At 46.1% G+C, this 17,221-nt stretch overlaps 1 protein-coding gene across 5 annotated transcripts in view; it reads right to left on the bottom strand.

Annotated features, from left to right (window-relative positions):
* Positions 1–17,221, bottom strand: part of XPO5 (exportin 5) — a 31,598-nt gene that overhangs the window by 13,964 nt on the left and 413 nt on the right. Inside the window, exons 2-21 of one of the 5 annotated variants that reach the window (XM_061991216.1) lie at positions 17,015–17,136; positions 16,280–16,352; positions 15,546–15,683; positions 15,058–15,240; positions 14,029–14,070; positions 13,146–13,172; positions 12,670–12,855; positions 11,940–12,016; positions 10,846–10,945; positions 9,387–9,470; positions 8,853–8,978; positions 8,525–8,615; positions 6,849–6,977; positions 5,976–6,091; positions 4,881–5,036; positions 4,421–4,462; positions 3,711–3,800; positions 2,171–2,370; positions 1,438–1,537; positions 376–557 (exon numbers count right to left, since the gene is read on the bottom strand). In XM_061991216.1, the coding sequence (XP_061847200.1) occupies positions 376–557; positions 1,438–1,537; positions 2,171–2,370; positions 3,711–3,800; positions 4,421–4,462; positions 4,881–5,036; positions 5,976–6,091; positions 6,849–6,977; positions 8,525–8,615; positions 8,853–8,978; positions 9,387–9,470; positions 10,846–10,945; positions 11,940–12,016; positions 12,670–12,855; positions 13,146–13,172; positions 14,029–14,070; positions 15,058–15,240; positions 15,546–15,683; positions 16,280–16,352; positions 17,015–17,136 (2,264 nt within the window). Of the gene's footprint in view, positions 1–375; positions 558–1,437; positions 1,538–2,170; positions 2,371–3,710; positions 3,819–4,420; positions 4,463–4,880; positions 5,037–5,975; positions 6,092–6,848; positions 6,978–8,524; positions 8,616–8,852; positions 8,979–9,386; positions 9,471–10,845; positions 10,946–11,939; positions 12,017–12,669; positions 12,856–13,145; positions 13,173–14,028; positions 14,071–15,057; positions 15,241–15,545; positions 15,684–16,279; positions 16,353–17,014; positions 17,137–17,221 lie in introns of all 5 variants that reach the window. The other 4 variants (XM_061991215.1, XM_061991219.1, XM_061991217.1 and 1 more) reach the window with 4 other exon arrangements.

Consider the following 17,221-nt stretch of genomic DNA (forward strand, 5'->3'; position numbering starts at 1 on the left):
CTGGGACTGCCCTGGTGGTGACTGGAGAGGTGGCCTTGTAGGGGCTGAGGGTAGAGCAGAGATGTTAGTTGAGAAACGATTAACTGGGTGGCAGATTTACACCAGTGGAGGTGGGGGAGGCAATCCCAGCCCAAGCTCCCATTGGCTTTGATGGACTCTTGTAGGCCAGGCCAATGAACATTCAGAAGGCTCCATTTTCCCCAGTGCCATTCCCCACTGTGAACAGTCAGGAACAGTACTTGGGCACCTGCACCAGCCTGTGCTCCCGCTGGCTTCACTGGGAGTACATGCTCTGAGCATTCCACACATTTATCACAGTTTGGCTTTCAGAGATTCTTAAGTCAACGTAAATGATTTCAAGTCAACTTGACCCACCTTATAAGAGCAAGTATATTGTCAAGAAGCTTCAGGACCTGCTCAGTGCAGGGGTTACGGTAGATTGGGCTTCCACTGGGCATGTATCCCACCAAGAATCCTCCAGCTTTTGCCTCCTCAGTAGCAGCAGGCCAACGAGCTCGTTTCACAACCCCCAGAATGGTGTACACACAAAAGCTTATCTGCAGCAAGAGATGTGGACATGGTGTTTCTTAGCCAGAGAACAAACGGTTTTCAGAGAAACCCATCATCATCCCATCTCAAAGTGAATGCTCGAGAATGATCCCTATCAGGTGATGCAAACAAACTCTGGTGGGTTTGCTGCCAAGAAAACGCAGCAAATGCTTATGCTGCCTTCCATCACCTTCAGTGACCTTTGGTCCCTCACTGTTAGACAATGCATCCATGCATACGGTCTTGTGAGTATGCAAGCAACCAGGGTGGGCTGCCCCATAAAAGGAAGGGTCCACACCATCAGTTTCTCAACTCCTCCCCCTACTGGGATGGATGTACATATCTGTGGTGACACTACGGTCACACTGCATTTGCCCCACATCACAAGCACAGCTCTGTGGACTGCATTTCAGTCACACCTAGAAGTAGGAACTCCTGTTTGCAGTCTGTCCAAGAAGTGAAAACATTTCACCAGCAATTCAAGCAATACAAATCTCCTAGGATGAATTTTACTTATACTCCACGCTGCAGTCTCAGCACGATGCTTTCCATGCTGCCTGGCTCAAAAAGTACAACTCACCGCATTGTATTTCCAAAAGTCATGGGAGCCAATGCCTTCCCCAAAACCAGACTCTCCTACAGAAAGAGGGAATAGTGTGCCTTGCTCCACTGAGTAATCTGGTTTTGCATGGCCTACACGCTCATAACTGCAGTTTAGAGAGGAAAAAGCCAGCCTGTTACTCTGCAATCTGAAAAACCTACTGATCTGCACCCTAAAGTAGTAGATGATCAGGAGATACCTTGTATGGAACCACAAGAGAAATGGGAATGGAAGGAGGCAAATTCCATCTTGCTAAGGATTACACCTCTCCTGTTAGTGATACTCACTCTAGAGCGGTTCAGGCCACTCGGATCTTCCAAGACCGGATCGGTAATTTTGTTGTCTGCACCCACATAGGAGATAAAGGCTTCAGGATCTGAGAGGACTCTGGCAGCAGGAAAAGATAGCAATGGGGATCATTGTTTGTATCAGGAAATATGAGCAGAGCTTTGCACTGGCAATAAACATCTTAACTACAGAGCGGGCTGGAGAGACTAGCTAGTGCTAGCTCCCACTAGTATGCGGGAACGTGACAAAAAGCACCAGAGATGTGGGCACTCTCCAAACATCTCCATTACTCCTAGGCCACAATGACCTCTGAATGTCTTACGAAGAGACTCAAACAGATTTCCCTGATGGGAAAATTCTTGTGCGTGCCCATCTGCCCAGGGCTGCAGGACATCTCAGCTTCGGCAAAGACAGCTCAGCTTCCTAGCTGCTCCCAGAGATGAGCAAAGACATCTTTTATTTCCCATTTTCTGCAAATGCTTTGAGCATGCTGGGAAGTGTTCCTCTATCACCTGAAGCAACTCTTACCTAGCAATTTTCAACTAACAAACTGCATTTAGACTCAGCTGGCAGTTTGTGACCTGCAGGAGAGCTGTTAGCACAATGACTGCCCAGAGCATGGGAGGTGCACAAGGCATCCCACTACTCTCATCTGGTTTGAGCATTCCCTTGTCGGGTGCGACATTACCTCTGTGACACCTCCAGCTCAAAGCTCAGAAAAAGGACCAGTACCTCTGCATCTCTGGAGAGAGCCACAAGCCAGCAACAGGAGCCATGAGCTCCTCGAGGAAAGCTTTCTGCCGCTCATAGTCCTTGAACTGGTTGCTGATAAGGACGAGGGCCTCCATAAGAGCACACTTCTCCATCTGTGTCAGGAGCAGCTCATTGGAGAGCAGCTGCTTCACGTGGCTGTACAACATCTCAAAGTTTGGCTAGAAAACACATCCAAGAGGAAGAGTGTCATGCATTTGCTGTGGAGGCAGAGGTGGGGTGTACTGTACTAGGTAGAACATATGGAGGAGCATGTATTAAGTTACCTTTTTTCTACATAGCCATCTCCATCTCACTCTCAAATCTCTCTGAATATTCAGCCCTAAAGAATTTCTTCCCCAACCCTCTGTCATCATCCCACATCCAGTTTAGTCTCTAGAATGGCTGAAATAAGCAGAGGAAATTTCTATCTTCTAGGCACTCATATCCCTTCCAGCAGCATCAACACCTCAGAATAGTTCTGGTGCTTTTATTTGCACAACGAAAGTACCTCACTCCTCTGGCTCTCAAGACCAGACTTGGGACTCTCCCATCTCTTTTCTCACAACTCAGCTAATGATGGTTCCTGTGGTTATCGCTGTCTCCAAGGGAATGGTTGAGTTTCTCCTCTACTCTCTCTAGTCACAACCACACCTCCCTGTAACTTTCTATAAGCATTAGCAATCACCCCCTCAGAAAAACTATCTGCACACAGTTTGGGGCAGCTCCGAGCCCTTGGCTTTCCCAGTGAGGATGTTCAGCTGTCCACGGGAAGAGGGAGCCAGTTCAAGGGCCAGTAGAGCGAGATAGAGAAGCTCGATAGTTCTTAGCAGCTACTGCAGAATGCAGAACTGGAACCCCTAAATTACCCTAATTAGCATCCTCAATAGATGTCTTTGTTTAAACTAGCAATGTCCTATAGTACTCCCACAATCCCAGAGCTACTCCACACAAACCCCTCTACAGAAAGGAGTTCAGAGCTATGTGTGTTGCACACAGACTGTTTAGTTCAGCAAAACCAAACAAAACAGTGGCTCATGGATTTCAAACATGTTTGTTTTTTCCAGTCTCCTCAAGCTAATCCAGAAGACAAACACTCTCCTCTTACTCCTACATTCTGTCAAGCAACGGAAGAAAGTCTGGAGACTAGTCATTGCCCGTGTGTTCAGTTAAAGGAATCAACCGAGGCCACAAGTGACAAAATGGAAATTCAGCACACATTCCCAAAAAACGAATCTAGTGCTGTTTGCATCCTCCTCTTCTTTACCCCTTTTGCATTTAAATCATCACCCTTTCACTTATCTCATCACTTTACAATTCAGCTCTTCAGGCAGAAAATTTTTCTGGGGGTGGGATGAGAATAAGAGGGGTGCAGGGAATAAAGAACTTTGCCATTTGCATGGCAGGAATGTTCCTTGGAAAAAGATAAATCAGAGGCTGTAGCTAAGGAAGCTGAAGATCCCACAAAACCCATCTGAAATTGAGGCAAGAGACTCTTCATCATAGAGTTGAGTTGACATACCAGGACAAGTTGGGGGTAATCCCGACACATCTTTATGATTGAGGAGCATGCATGCCTTCTCACATTCTTCACTGCTCGAGTTCTAGGAGCCTGGACAGACATAACAAACTTCAATGCAACAAAAAAAAGTTCAGACAAATGCAGGGCATCTTCAAGAGACAAATGCATGACATACAGTTTTCTGCACTGTTGAGTACAGATCACAAAAGCTTTTCCATACCCCCCACCCCAAACAATCATGCAACAGCTGAATTTATTTTGGAGCAGTAGCCAACTCACGAGGAGTGAGGATGCCAGCTCCTCTAGGAGTGAGGATGCCACGGATCTCACCATTTCAAGACTCCAAGCACTCCGTAGGTAGCTGGCAGCTTTAACAGCCATCTCTCACAGCCTGTATACCAACTACTGAAGAATATCCACAGCTAATGAAGGGATTTCACTCTCAGGAAAGCCAGCACAGACCAGAGGACTAAGTGCACTGACCTTAGACCATGCCTGTGACTTTCTAAGTTTGTGAGCCAAGGCTTATTAGGCTATGTCAGCCAAGAAGAAATCAGTTACATTACGACTTCCCAGCCCTTTCCAGGAGCACATCTATACTTGAAAAGTCTACTACAGCAGAGTGCTGAGACTCAGCATGCTCTCAAATGAAATATATGACTTCATCCAACTGTTACATAACTCATTAGTAGATGATAATTCAGACATACCTTACTTTCTTCTATAACTTCAAAGGTAACTGAAGCAAACAGCTGTGAGAAAAGGGAGAGGAAAAACACAAAACTCACTCATTTGTTACTATCTAGCACTCACACGTGCTTTGAGCTCAAGAAATACATAGGAGTTTAGTGCAATTTCATTAGAGTTGGTCAAGAACCCTTGGCTAAACTGAAAGATGAATCATCGGCCTAGTGAGGCCTTGAAATAAAACCTGCTGTTTACTGGCCAGAGTGTGCACTTAGTGTAAACATTTAAAGCTGGGAACTGCAAAATTTGGGTTATCTGACGTGTTTTTTTCTTGAAGACTCAGTCTCAGTTTTCCCCCCCTTTAACACAAAAGGCAGTCCTTCCCCGACAGTAATGCCAACGGGACTAACTCCTGCAGTTTAGTGCAAGGGGCCTGCACCCCCAAAAGCCTCCCAGATTTTGGCAGGGCCTTCAAGTACCTACCTTGGCGAGTACTTGTGGTAGGTATTCTGGTCGGTAAGTGACAAATGGGAAGAGAGCAGAGACATTGGTGAGCACACAGGACAGGATGAGAGGATCCTTTGTTTCAAAATTAAGGACAAGCTGCAGCAGATCTATGCCATCATTCACTGGGATTTCCTACAAAGGCAGCAAAGGGAAAGAAGGAAAAAGGGAGGCCACGCTCAGTACTTCAGCCTGTAGCACGCATCCTACACCTCCTAGAGCTAGGCCACGGAGCTGCAGGCCTCACAGCTGAACACAGCTGCTCTCTAAGTAGAAAGAAAAGCAAAGCAACACATATTTGCTGAGAGAAAAGGACAGCAGTATTGCCATTGTTGGTAGGGCAGTCTTGAGGTGTCAATCTCAAGTCCCCATGCTACTGGTGGCAACAGCAGGAAGGGTAAGTTTTCTCTCAGTTTGCCTCCCAATTCTCCTCTTGACTCTACTACAGTTTCCATGCTTGGGCAACTATGTCAACCCATATAATTATTTTACTCTGATTAGAATGATGAACTAAAGTGCATGAGCAGCATAATGTAATAAAAAAAAATGTCAGTCTACATCAGAATTAGAAAAAAAATGCCCTCGTTCTGATTTGCCTGCTGCTGAACAAACAGCAGAGAGAAACCATTTCTGATCTCCTACTCCCCGGGCACGAGTTTTCTTTTGTTTAGTCAAAAGTTGTTTTCTGGGTTTTGTTTGTTTTGCTTTTTTTTTTTTAAGAAATCTAAGCAGAGGATAATTAAAGGAATAAACTTTGGAAATTTCCACTTTAACAGTCCTCTTCCCCTCTAGGAAGGCACTATGTCAAAGCATGCCACATGAGTGCTCTCCTGTGACTTCTCATGGCACGACATCCAGAACCAAGACGTGCTTGAGAGTAAGCCAGTATGAGGAGTTTGGTCCGTCCCATCTAAGGAAAGGTCACTGCTCCTCATGGGAATTACTCACTAAACAATCTGGAGTTAATTGGTTACTACAAACTTTTCAAGGACAACATAGCTGAAACATCCCCCCCCAGCTCAGGTCAAACCCAGAACAAGCCAGGAGACAGGCAAGAGCATCGGATCCACATACATCTTTATCCAGGGTTCGAAACATCTGGCTGATGACGCTTTCTGAGAAGAAGGTCATGGCATCCCACTGCACAAAGGATGGAGAGAAGATGGAGCAGAGCCCTTCGCCTGTCTTAGCTGAAAGGAAGAGAATAATGAAGCTCTCACCAAGCTTCTCCCCACACACAGAGCAGCAGACTGGTAAGTTCACCTTAGCACACGCTAGCACTGACACAGCTCACCCTGCAGATGCCTGGCAGGGATGTGCTAGGAGCAATTAAGTACTCCCATCTCATTGGCCTCACTCAAGTGGAGGCTCCTGATACACAAGTCTGACCTTTTTGATATTATAGGGAGCAACACCAACAAATCACAGAAAAGAAGGGAGACCCAGACTCAACATTGCAGGCAAGACTGCCCTCACTGTGACTCTGCAGAACACCAAGAGGCTTTCCTTCACAGGAGGAAAGCTAGGTGACTGACAGAGGGATTTGCCAGACAGGCAGAACTTCCCTGGACAAAAACAATCATGATGTTATGGAGATAACAAGGCCCAAATAATTGTAAAATTGTATGAGAGGGACAACTTCAACTCTTCTGCAGAGAGATTTGGGGGAGGGAAAGGAGAAGCCAAGGGATTTACATCAGCTACTCCATAGGTAATGGAATAGCTGAGGGTTAGCTGAGGTAATAGCTGAGGCTGCAGAGGGTTAAGTTTGGGGAGAGGTGGGTTTGAATTGATTTTAACTTGCAAAGACCCAAAACACTTGAAAACTTAGTGCTGAGTCTTGCCCTCCAACCTTTAAAAAAAGGATATGGGGAAAAAAAGCAAAGAATTTGTCTGCAGTTAAAAAAATCAAACCCCATATCCCTATTTTTTTTTCAAATAACTCACAGTTCATGGGCCCAGTGTCAACAGGAGACGTGAGCTGGTACTTCAGCCATTCCCCAGCCATTTGGAAGCCAGTACGAGGGTCCAGACGACACGCCATCCTCATCACCTCTCCCTGCTGGGCTCGGAAAGCTGCAAAAAAGTCAGACACCATGCAACAAGCTGAGGCTGCAAATGTTCTGTTCCCTGAAGCTCACCTGCAGCTTCACGGGCCTGGGAACATTACAGAGTGTTTCCCTGGCAACAGCTGTGTAGTGTGCTCACATACACAGTCAAGTAAACTAGATGTAACAGCATGGGCAATTTTGGAAGAGATCTAAATGGACTAAGAATGATGGATTAGCATATGGATCAAGAACACCGATTATCATAAAAAGAAGTACAATTAAAATGCAGTATGAACTATGAAAACCTACATTAAACCCAACTTTACTACAATTGTGCTTCTATTTCACATTTTAAAAATCCTTCAAGCTATACCATGTTTGCTGCTTGCAAAGCATTTTGAGATACTGAAACAGAAAAGCAGCATTAGATTACTATTTCCTTCAGCTAAACAGACTTTTTCTGGATTGTTCAATTCAACCCAGTTAGGATTTTAGGCTGAAGAGCTAATGCAAACTCAACAAACCCAAAGAAGTCTTGTTTCCAATTTCAAAGATCTTAAAAGCAAAGTACACAACATTCTGTATCAAAATATTACAGTACTTGATCAGACAACCTGCTTCTGCACGGAGGTTGGACTAGATGATCTCTAAAAAGTCCCTTCCAACCCCTACCACTCTGTGATTCTATGATTCTGTGAAGAGTCAGCTCTGCTGGCTACAAGTGCAACTCATGTTTTGTAAAAAAGTTGGGTTTTCAAGTAACTTCATCAGTTTAATTTTCTTATATACACAATATACCTTCAATATCATTTAACTCCCTAAAACTATTACAAATTCTGGCTTTGTGCATTTAGCTACTTTTTCATTTCCATCCAAATAGACTTATTACACTAAGCAAGAAACAAACTATTTAATACGCAATAAAAAAGTATCCCTTAAAATCTTCAAATATAAATAGTAAGAATTTGAGTAATTTGTTAAGCATATCCTCCCAGCCACCAAGTGAGTAACACACTGTACCAGCCAGTGAGAATCAACCTCGGCTTTGGGAAGTACAAGAACAAAGGAAAAATTAAATCATTAATATCCAGGGTTTCCTGTTTGCTGGCTTAAGATCATGACTAAATGTGGCTATTTTAAATGCTCAACCTTAGCTGTTGGTACTGAACCAGAAACGTCATAGCACGGCCAAGAGAGATTTTCTTTCTTTCTGGAATGACATTTAAAGTCTTTAGTAAGCTGCCTTCCTCTCCTAACCTTAGCTGGACTTCAGGCTGTTGCATTTATCCCTCTAGGTGACCAAGAGGCACATTTTCTTTTACACTAGGTAGCAAATTCTACTTGGTCACCTATGTGGCCAGAAAGTAAAATAGCAAAAAGTAAGTAAACTGAAAGGCCTGGACTGCCACAGGATAATCCTAGATGAATTCAACTCCAAGATCCAGGCTGAAAGAGTCAAGCCACAAATGCAAGCTGCCAAGCCAAGATCGCAGGCTCCAAGATCAGCCAGTAACTGGAAGTAAGAGGAAAGGCACAGACAACAGCATCCACACAAGGATGATGGCTACTTACAGTTGAAGAAGGCATTGAAGTCCTCATCGCTGTCAAAATCAAAGCGAGAGTATTCGCAGCTGGGGCTGTCTGTTTTAGAGGGAAAGCCCACCTGGAGACAGAGCAGACAAGGTCAGGAAGGAAGTCACCTGTCACAGCTAACACCAGCCTCAAGCAGATGATGACTGGAGGCAAGGAGCAGACAGTAAAATGCTGGGCTGGAGCCGTTTGCTCCTTTGCCTGGAGATCATGTTAGACACAACAAAAATGCCGTTTCTCCCCTGCAATCCAGAGGCCACGTTCCCTAAGGCACCTTCTGACAGCTCACTGGGCTGGGGCTCCCACATACCTTGACCAGGTTGGTCATCGATGCACGGAGATACTTGGGGATCATCGCCAGCAGCAAAGGGTCACGGGACAGAACCTCGTGCCGAAAAAGGGCTCCCCACGTGATCTGGGTGGAGGAGCGCAGGAACTGCGGTGAAGGAGAGAACACAGGGCAACTGAGAAAGATTCCAGCACTGCAACCTTCGCTGCGAACATTAAGTGTTGCTATCAGAAAGCAGCAGTAAGTTACACTGACTATTCAGTTGGGGCCAAGGCACCTTGCTGGCGCAACCCAAACTTCCAGGATGGCAGGAAGTCTCTGATACTAGGGCTGAGTAAATATTCTGCACTTTCCACTCAGCACCTCTGAGTCAGGCACTGCTCCCAATGGAGTGGTAACAGGGGAGAAACCACTCAACCTTCCAGGTCTTCAGCTGAAACAGAGAGCCTGGAGAGCAGTATTTGGCAGTTGAAGTCCTGCAGTCTACCATAGGTTAGCTCAGTTACGCATTCACACTTAGAGAGACACATGTGAGACTCTGAGCCCTTTACATACCTGGCTGGGATGGGTTGTGAAGGCTAAAAACGACTCAAGGTATTTTCCGAAGTTAGCTGGCGTTTCGACATCACACTCTGAACCCTATTAGGAAGATAAACAAGTTCAGACAAAATGTCAGCTCCCTGTCATGCTGGGCTCAGGAGTGGCATGTCTCTCAACTAAGCAGGAGCACTACATCCAAAGCCACTGACTGTAAAGTAGCAGAGACCGAAGTATGAAAGGACTGTGATTTTTTAATGAAATCAGCATAGCCTGAGGACCAGCCTGGGGGTGCTGCAAACAGCACTGCTCTCAATCAAGATAAAAGCGTTACTTCACAGATACTGGAGTTCCCTTAAAACTGAATTCTTCACCACTGCTGCTGCTGTGAGTCACAACTGTGCTCCCACTGGTTGAAGCCCAGCTGGCAGTACCCAAGTGGAGCAGTTCACAACTGAAGAACTCCACAAGCAGATACACTTAAATGATCTCACTCCTCTCCCTCCAAATGTTTCCTGTACTTAGCATATGGACATCTCTTACCAATAACTTTCTAGGCTGTCTGTCAGGAAAATAAGTTTTGGCCAGAGCCATAAACTCTAGGTTTTGTTGCTCCTCACTGACCATACCGTGGCCTAGAGCCCTCGAGATCCCTGGTGCAGAGCTGTACAGCTCAGTGCTGCCTCTCCTGAGTGAAACGTGGGTGACAGGACTCACATCCTCCTCTCATTACTTCATTACAGACTAACAGCTCCCACTGCCTAACAGCAAGTCACTGAAAGCAGTAACAGATCCTTTGTTTGCTGTCCATTCTTTTTAGGGAGAAATTCTTGAAGGTCTTTTCCTTTCCCTTCATGTGACAATTTACTTTGCTGTATCACTTGCCCGGGCCAGCCGCCTCAGTCTCCCCACAAACAGCAGCTCTCAATAAGCCTGCTTTCTTTACTCTAGAAGCACTGTGCTGAATGGAGGGAGCAACCATGGAATCCAGCATGGCATGCAAAGTATCAATACCTATCCTCATTTCCATATTGACACAAAGCATCACAGAATCACAGGAACAAAACCTGGATCTTCCTTCAGCTTGAGACAATCCTGGTAGAACTCAGTTATTTTTAATAGGGGAATTTAAAAGGCTTCTAGCCTAAGAGTAATTCCCTGGAGTAGTTTCTTTGTAGCAGTTGACAGCAAGGGACTTGATCAATTTTCAGTGAAGCTTCAGCATTTTACAGAGGTTATAGAAGACATCACTGGATGACAGCAGAGGCCTGGATTCAGTCAGGGTCCCTCCATTCCACATTCCTAAGACTTGGCAGCATACAGTCAGCCCACTTGCAAGCTTGCCTTTTCCAAGTGTGTGGAGAGAATCCTACAGCTACCAAATATGCAGAGAACTCTAGTCCTACCTTAGATCAGTTTTGCCTCAGCCCCAAAACTAGCCTTGCTAGGGTTGCTGCTGGTATTAGTAGAGACTTACTAGCAACGCACAGAGCTGGCTGCCCAAAGCACACAGAACTTGGCAAAGTCTCTTCAAGAAAACGTAGTGCTTCTCCACCAGGCCTTCTCCATCTGCTGTCCTGAGAATGAGGGCAGGGGGGAAAACAGGATCATGGTTATGCATTGTCATGGTTTAAACCCAGACATAGCAACTAGCCACTATGCAGCTGCTCCCTCTTCTCCTCCTCCTCCCTCTAGGAAGGGGGCTGAGTATTGGGAGAAAAAACCCAAACCTCATGGATTGAGATAAAACCAGTGCAACAACTAAATTAAACTAAAATATAAACCCAACAATAATACTATAATAATAGCAGAAGAGGAACACCACCCAAGAAAAGAAGCAATACAGGATACAGTTGCTCAGCACTCACTGACTGATGCCCAGACTCTCCCTGAGCAGTGATCTGCCCCTCCCCACCAACTGCCCCCAGTTTCTATCCTGGGAATGACATCCCATGCTATGGAATAGCCCTTGGGCTAGTTCAGGTCAGCTGTCCTGGCCACGCTCCCTCCCAGCTTCTTGTGCACCTCCTTGCTGACAGAGAGTGGGAAACTGAAAAATCCCTCATTTAAAATAAGCACTATGTAGCAAGAACTGAAACATCAGTGTGTTATCAACATTATTCTCACATGAAATCCCAAACCCAGCCCTGTATCAGCTACCAGGGAGAAGATTAACTATCTCAGTTGAAACTGGGACACTGAAGCTACAGGTAACAGACATACTGCTGTCAATCTGGTAGATAAAAAGAGGACTAGAACACTTACATTTTACTAGAGTGGGACTTTCTTTGCTATTATGAAGAAGTAATACTTTATGGGCATCTAAAACCTCTGAAAATGCCTCTCTGAAAGGGTTCCTTCTGATCAATCTCAGGCTAAAAGAAAGCTGTGAAGCTGTGACATCGTCACCACTTTGTCCTTCGACTATGGGACTTGGAAAAAACTTGCAGTATTTCAAGTTTAGAAAAAGAAATGGCGCTTTTGGTCTCTCCTAACCCAGACCCAGCTTCCTGCAGTTAAGCCATTTGTATGTGTTTTTGTGTAAAACTGCAGCAGCAGGATGGCACTCACTGGGCAGCAGAGAGGATGTAGTGCATGGCAACGTCTCCAAACAAGACCATCAGAGGCTTCCGATCCTCCAGCTTACCCTATGTGTTAAAGACACCAATTAGAACATAACTATTCATTCCCATCTACATAGCTATTTATTCCCACTTGCAAGAGAAATTAGGAGATCCCTAGTTGTCTTCCCATCCAGGTAAGGCCTTACAGTCCAATGATTTCAGTAAAAATTTGCCAAAAAAAAACCCCCAACCTGAGATATTCCTGATCTCAATAAATTTCCCCAATCAATCCCACCACAGAACTTTAAACAGGGCAGACTTGCCAGTTACTTAAGTGCAGCTGCTAAACAGCCTTGATACTAAGCTGCTTGTGAACTTATGGGTCAAATCACCTGTTTAGATTCTGCAGCTGTTTCTCTGAGCTGCCAGATGACACAACTGGTAACTGTATTTCCCACTTCACAGTTGTAGAAAGTGGGAGAGGGATAAGGTGGATGGGGATCTCCCACTTCAAAACTGGTAGGCGAGGTGAGCACCGAAGCTGGAGAGGGTTCCAAGAGCTGTTGTCAGCTGTGTCAGCATGACTTTCACGTCAAATATTATTAACATAAGCAGCCAGATTTGAGTTTTGTTTCTTAAATAAAAGGCCAAAGATATTATTGCTCGATCTGAAGAATTACATAGGAGAATAGGAGAAAAAACAGGGGAGCCTGAGGAGCTGAAGAGGAAGAACTCACTTTCCTGCTGACAGCAATCAGGAGACACTCCGCTGCTCCTAATTGGAGCTCAGGCTCGTTTAAAAGCAGACACAACATCTCCAAGAGTTTGCAGTTGTCTGCTGTGATGTGGCTCAGGGCCACCCAGTCAATGTAGCCAGCCAAGGTGTTGAGTGCTGCTATCCCCACGCGGCAGTTTGCCTGGGCCTGTGAACAGAGAGGAGCCAAGAGGTCAGAGGCAGACGGAAACACCAATCTCCACCTAAAGCCATCCACTCCCTGGAAGAAGAGTACCAGGAACCACCCTGAGATGCTTGGACCCTTCTGCTGCTACTCCTCATTTGTCTCTTCTCAGGGAGCCTGTATTATGGGTGAACAAATCCATCTATAAATGACACCTGCAGCTAACAGACTCCAAAGCCTGGGAAAAGGCTAGTTCTAAGCTATCTTAGTCTTAAGAACGACTAATGCACTAACTCCCACATAGCTCCACTCACCTTTGGCTCCTGAGCCAGATCAGTCTTCTGAAAAAGAAAACAAGAGATGGTTAAGTGAGTAGCTACAGCACTACTTCCACTCAGCCACCACCAGGAACACCTGTTTTTGATAACACTGCCAGACGCAGCTTCACAGAGCAGCTCCCCAGAGAAAGGGGCTGCACCACAGTCCCCTGCTCAAGACACTGCTTGAGGCCATCACAACCACCTCTGGAGCCCCCTAGAAGGTAAGGCAACAGGACTTTGGATTGCGAATTAAGCCACGATTTCCTTCTCATTCAAAAGATGACACTCCAGTTAGCAGGCACTGGGGAAACACAAGGGATGAGAAGGAAAGGCATTTCAGTCCTTCCTCACAGCTTGCACAGGGTTGCTTCCCAGGAAGAAACTTTTCAGCATTTCAAGCACCTTGCATCCAAAAGCCAGACCCTGAAAGATACTGGTGGCTTTTCTATACAGAGACTAATGTCTGCAAAGGGTGATTTGTCTATGGTCAGAAAGGCAGCTGGAGAGAGAGCTTACAGCCTGACTCCCCATTTCCAAACAGTGCAGGAATGCACAGCTTGTACCCTCTTGTCCCTCAGACACTCAGGGTTGATTTGTTTCCAGATGCAAAGAGACCAGAAGCATTTCTTTCCACTGCAAGGTTTTGGTTTGGCAATTCTGTCCATCAATGTACTCAGTGCAGTGCTTTTAAATGAACCTGGTTGTGTCCCAAAGGTTTAACAGCCGAGCCCCCATCCAGAACTGCACACTTCTATGCACTGCAGACTATTATGGTCTTGGGGAACTGCCCATCGCCTCCCCCAGTCTTGATGCACAGACTGAACACCCAACCCTCAGGAATTACCCTGTGCACAAACATCCCAACAGATCTGCTAACCTGTGGAGTGGTGAGGGCTTCTTGCTCCTGGGGTGCTCCAACCTTGCCAATCAGAAAGATTCCACTGTTAGCAGAAGCAGACACACTTCAGAGCCTCAAGCACTGCAAGTCAAACCTTACCTGGAAATGCATTTCAACCAGACTACAAAATGCACCAGGGTCTCCCACCCACCACCATGAAGAGAGAGCTGCCTGCTCTACAAGTGGGTTTGTTCAGCCTGTCAGTGCATCAGGAAAACGAACAGGGGTCAGGCAGGAGAAGGTTTTTCCCTGCCTCCTGCTTTCACATAACTGGATTTCAGTTCACAGAAAACAAGAATGGGAGCTGCACAACACACAACTTATTTCTAGATTGGTTTCTCAGTTTTGTTTCACTCTCAAATCCACTTCCTACTCACAGGGACAGACTGGGGTAGAGACTTGCCTTCACCATCCATCATGACCAACCTGCACATCTCTAGAATTCAGGAAAGAAGTCTGTACACAAAAAGGATGAGCACTCCTCACCACAAACTGACCAAAGAAAGAGCTTCCTGACCTGATCTCTCAGAGACACGGACCAGAGAGGCCCAGATGCAAGGCTGAGACATCAAAACCTCACACATTTTATCGCATCACCACAAAGACACCACTGCAGCTTAAGAGACCAGATGAGAGCCTAGGACAGCACCTCTTTACCACTGTGCGTTACGCGAATTACCCCAGACCTCCCTGTTTCTGCCACAACCACTAAGCCATACAGCCTCAGTGCCAGCGCGGCTCTACAACAGTTCGTATGAGGCACACATCCAGCCACTTGAGCTCTTGAAACTACCAAACCCAAACGAACAACACTAACCCTGTCAACCTGGTGTGGTCAGTCTCTCTGATCAGCACCAGCTTCCCCAAGCCACAGCAGATCCCGACCTCACAGCGACAACAATGGACTCCAAGCAGCTTCTGCACCTGCTCCCTCAACAACTTGCAAGTTGTATCCCAACTCCTAAATGTCTCCAGCACTGACTGAACCCACGGAAAGGAGACTCTTACCATGCGTCTGTATTTGTTGACGTTCTGCTGCAGGGTATTTAGGAGGAAGCTGAAGATCTTCTCCATGTTCTGGGTGAGGGTTTGCTGGATATCTCGTCGCCGCTGGGTAGGCAGAGTTTGAAAAGTCACCACATCTTCTGCCAGACGTAGCAGGATGAACATCACCAGTTCTGTCTGAGTTTCCTGACGTCCCAAAATGAGATACACTCTATCAGCACAGTTCAAACATTAAAATCCCTAGAGGCTAGCTCAGAGATGTAAAAACAAAGTGAGCACGCGTGAAGACACAACTCACACCTTGGGAAAACAGGACTGGAAAATGGTCCTCCCTCTAGTAAAATCACCTCCTGGAATAACTTAATCTTACAGGGATTTTTTTTAGTCTATCATCCTGTCTCACCTGACCACGAATGAGTCACGCTTTCCTCGGGATGACTGAAACCCATACTAAGAGCAAGCAGAAGTGGATTGACAGGTGTGTTTCATACCCCTTGCTTGGAGAGGGTGTCCAGCTCCTTCAGCATATCAGGCCAGTGCTGAGGCCACTCACGCTTGATCATCTCCACCACAATGCGAGACAGAACATCCTTAATGTGACTTTCCTCCTCCAGAATACTTTGAGTTCCCTGTGACAGAAGACGGGTAGAGTTATACAGAACCACCAAAATTTGTAACTCTGACCTTGGCAGCGCAGTGGTTGCAAATATTCTAAGCCACACACAACCAACAAAACACAACATTGGGAAGCTCTTGGATCTTATCCAGCTACCTTGGATGACACTCCTACGCTCCCTGGCACCCATCGCTTGGGAACTCTGGGAACCGAGAGGATTTTCCTCAGAAGAAGGTCATTTGGTCACGGGGGCAATCATGATGACAGAGAAAAGATGACTAACATAATGGCTTTAGTATTCTTACAAAAGATAAGAACATCTGTATTTACTGAATTTCCTCCTAAGAACAGAAAAAGTACCTTATATACATCATACAAGCCTCATAACTCCCTGCCATGTGAGGTGGGAGGATTATTGACCTGACTACAAGACAGAGCAAAGTACAGGAACAACCAGGGATGCACAAGAAGAAAGTAATGAAAGGTAGAATGGAATTCAGGTCCTTTGTGCTAATTAACTGGGGTATTTTTTTCCCTTTCACTCCCACTTTCTATCTAGAAGTGAGAGAATCACGTTTCAGAGAACAGTCTGGGGGGGAAGGTACTTACATTGGATATGAGGCCCATAACATTGTTCTTTAGATAAACTTTTTCTAGGCGAGGCATATTGTTCCAGCGGAACCTGTCCAAAAAAGTTTAAGAAAGAAAGAGAGGAAAAGAGAGAAAGAAAAAGAAGACTAAGGGAAAACATTTTATAAAGATCTTTTGACTTAATACTCAATGAATCATCACTTCTTATTTCAACTAGAGAGAGACACTAACAACTCATAGACTCTGCCAGTGCCCAATCAATTAATGAAAAGGCTGAGTTAAAACAGCTGCTGGCAAATGGGCGTGCACCAGTGAGGTCAACAGACATGAGAAGCAGCAGCAAAGCAGAAAGCCTCAGGTCTGTAGAGGCGGCAGAGAGGAATTTCAGAACAGAACTAATACAAAGCCTCTTTGTTGGCTTGAGGCTAATGACAGGCAACACTGCAAAGACCTACTCGATAACCCTGTGTGCGTGTTTATGTCTCACCATGTTAACGTGTCTTACAGTTTGGTGACTTAACCATCCCAAACTGCCTAAAAATCATTTTCTCCCCTCCTTGTTTTATATGGGAGAAAAGAAAGAGAGCAGGACAGCAACCGTCCTGTGCCACAGAACAGTCTCTCTGTGCCTCGAAAGTGCCTCCCTGAAGAGAGAGGCATCGGCACAGGCGCAGAGCGCACAGCAGCGGCTGCATGGCCGCGGGCCGGCACCTCTCCCGGCGCAGGGGCAGGGCAAGGGGCGAGCTGACTTACTTGACCACATGCTCCAGGATCTGCAGGCCGAAGTGCCGGACGATGGCTGTCTGCGTCTTCTCTGCCAGCTTCAGCCCGCATGGCACGCAGATGGGACACTTCTCCTTGAACTCCTCGCAGAACTGGGAAAGGACCGAGGACACGCACACGCGGTTAACACAGGGCAGTGGGCGCGGGGCGGCCGGTGACGGGGAGCGAGGAAGACAG

Source organism: Colius striatus, chromosome 2 (genome assembly GCF_028858725.1).
Source record: "Colius striatus isolate bColStr4 chromosome 2, bColStr4.1.hap1, whole genome shotgun sequence".
Taxonomy (NCBI): Eukaryota; Metazoa; Chordata; class Aves; order Coliiformes; family Coliidae; genus Colius; species Colius striatus.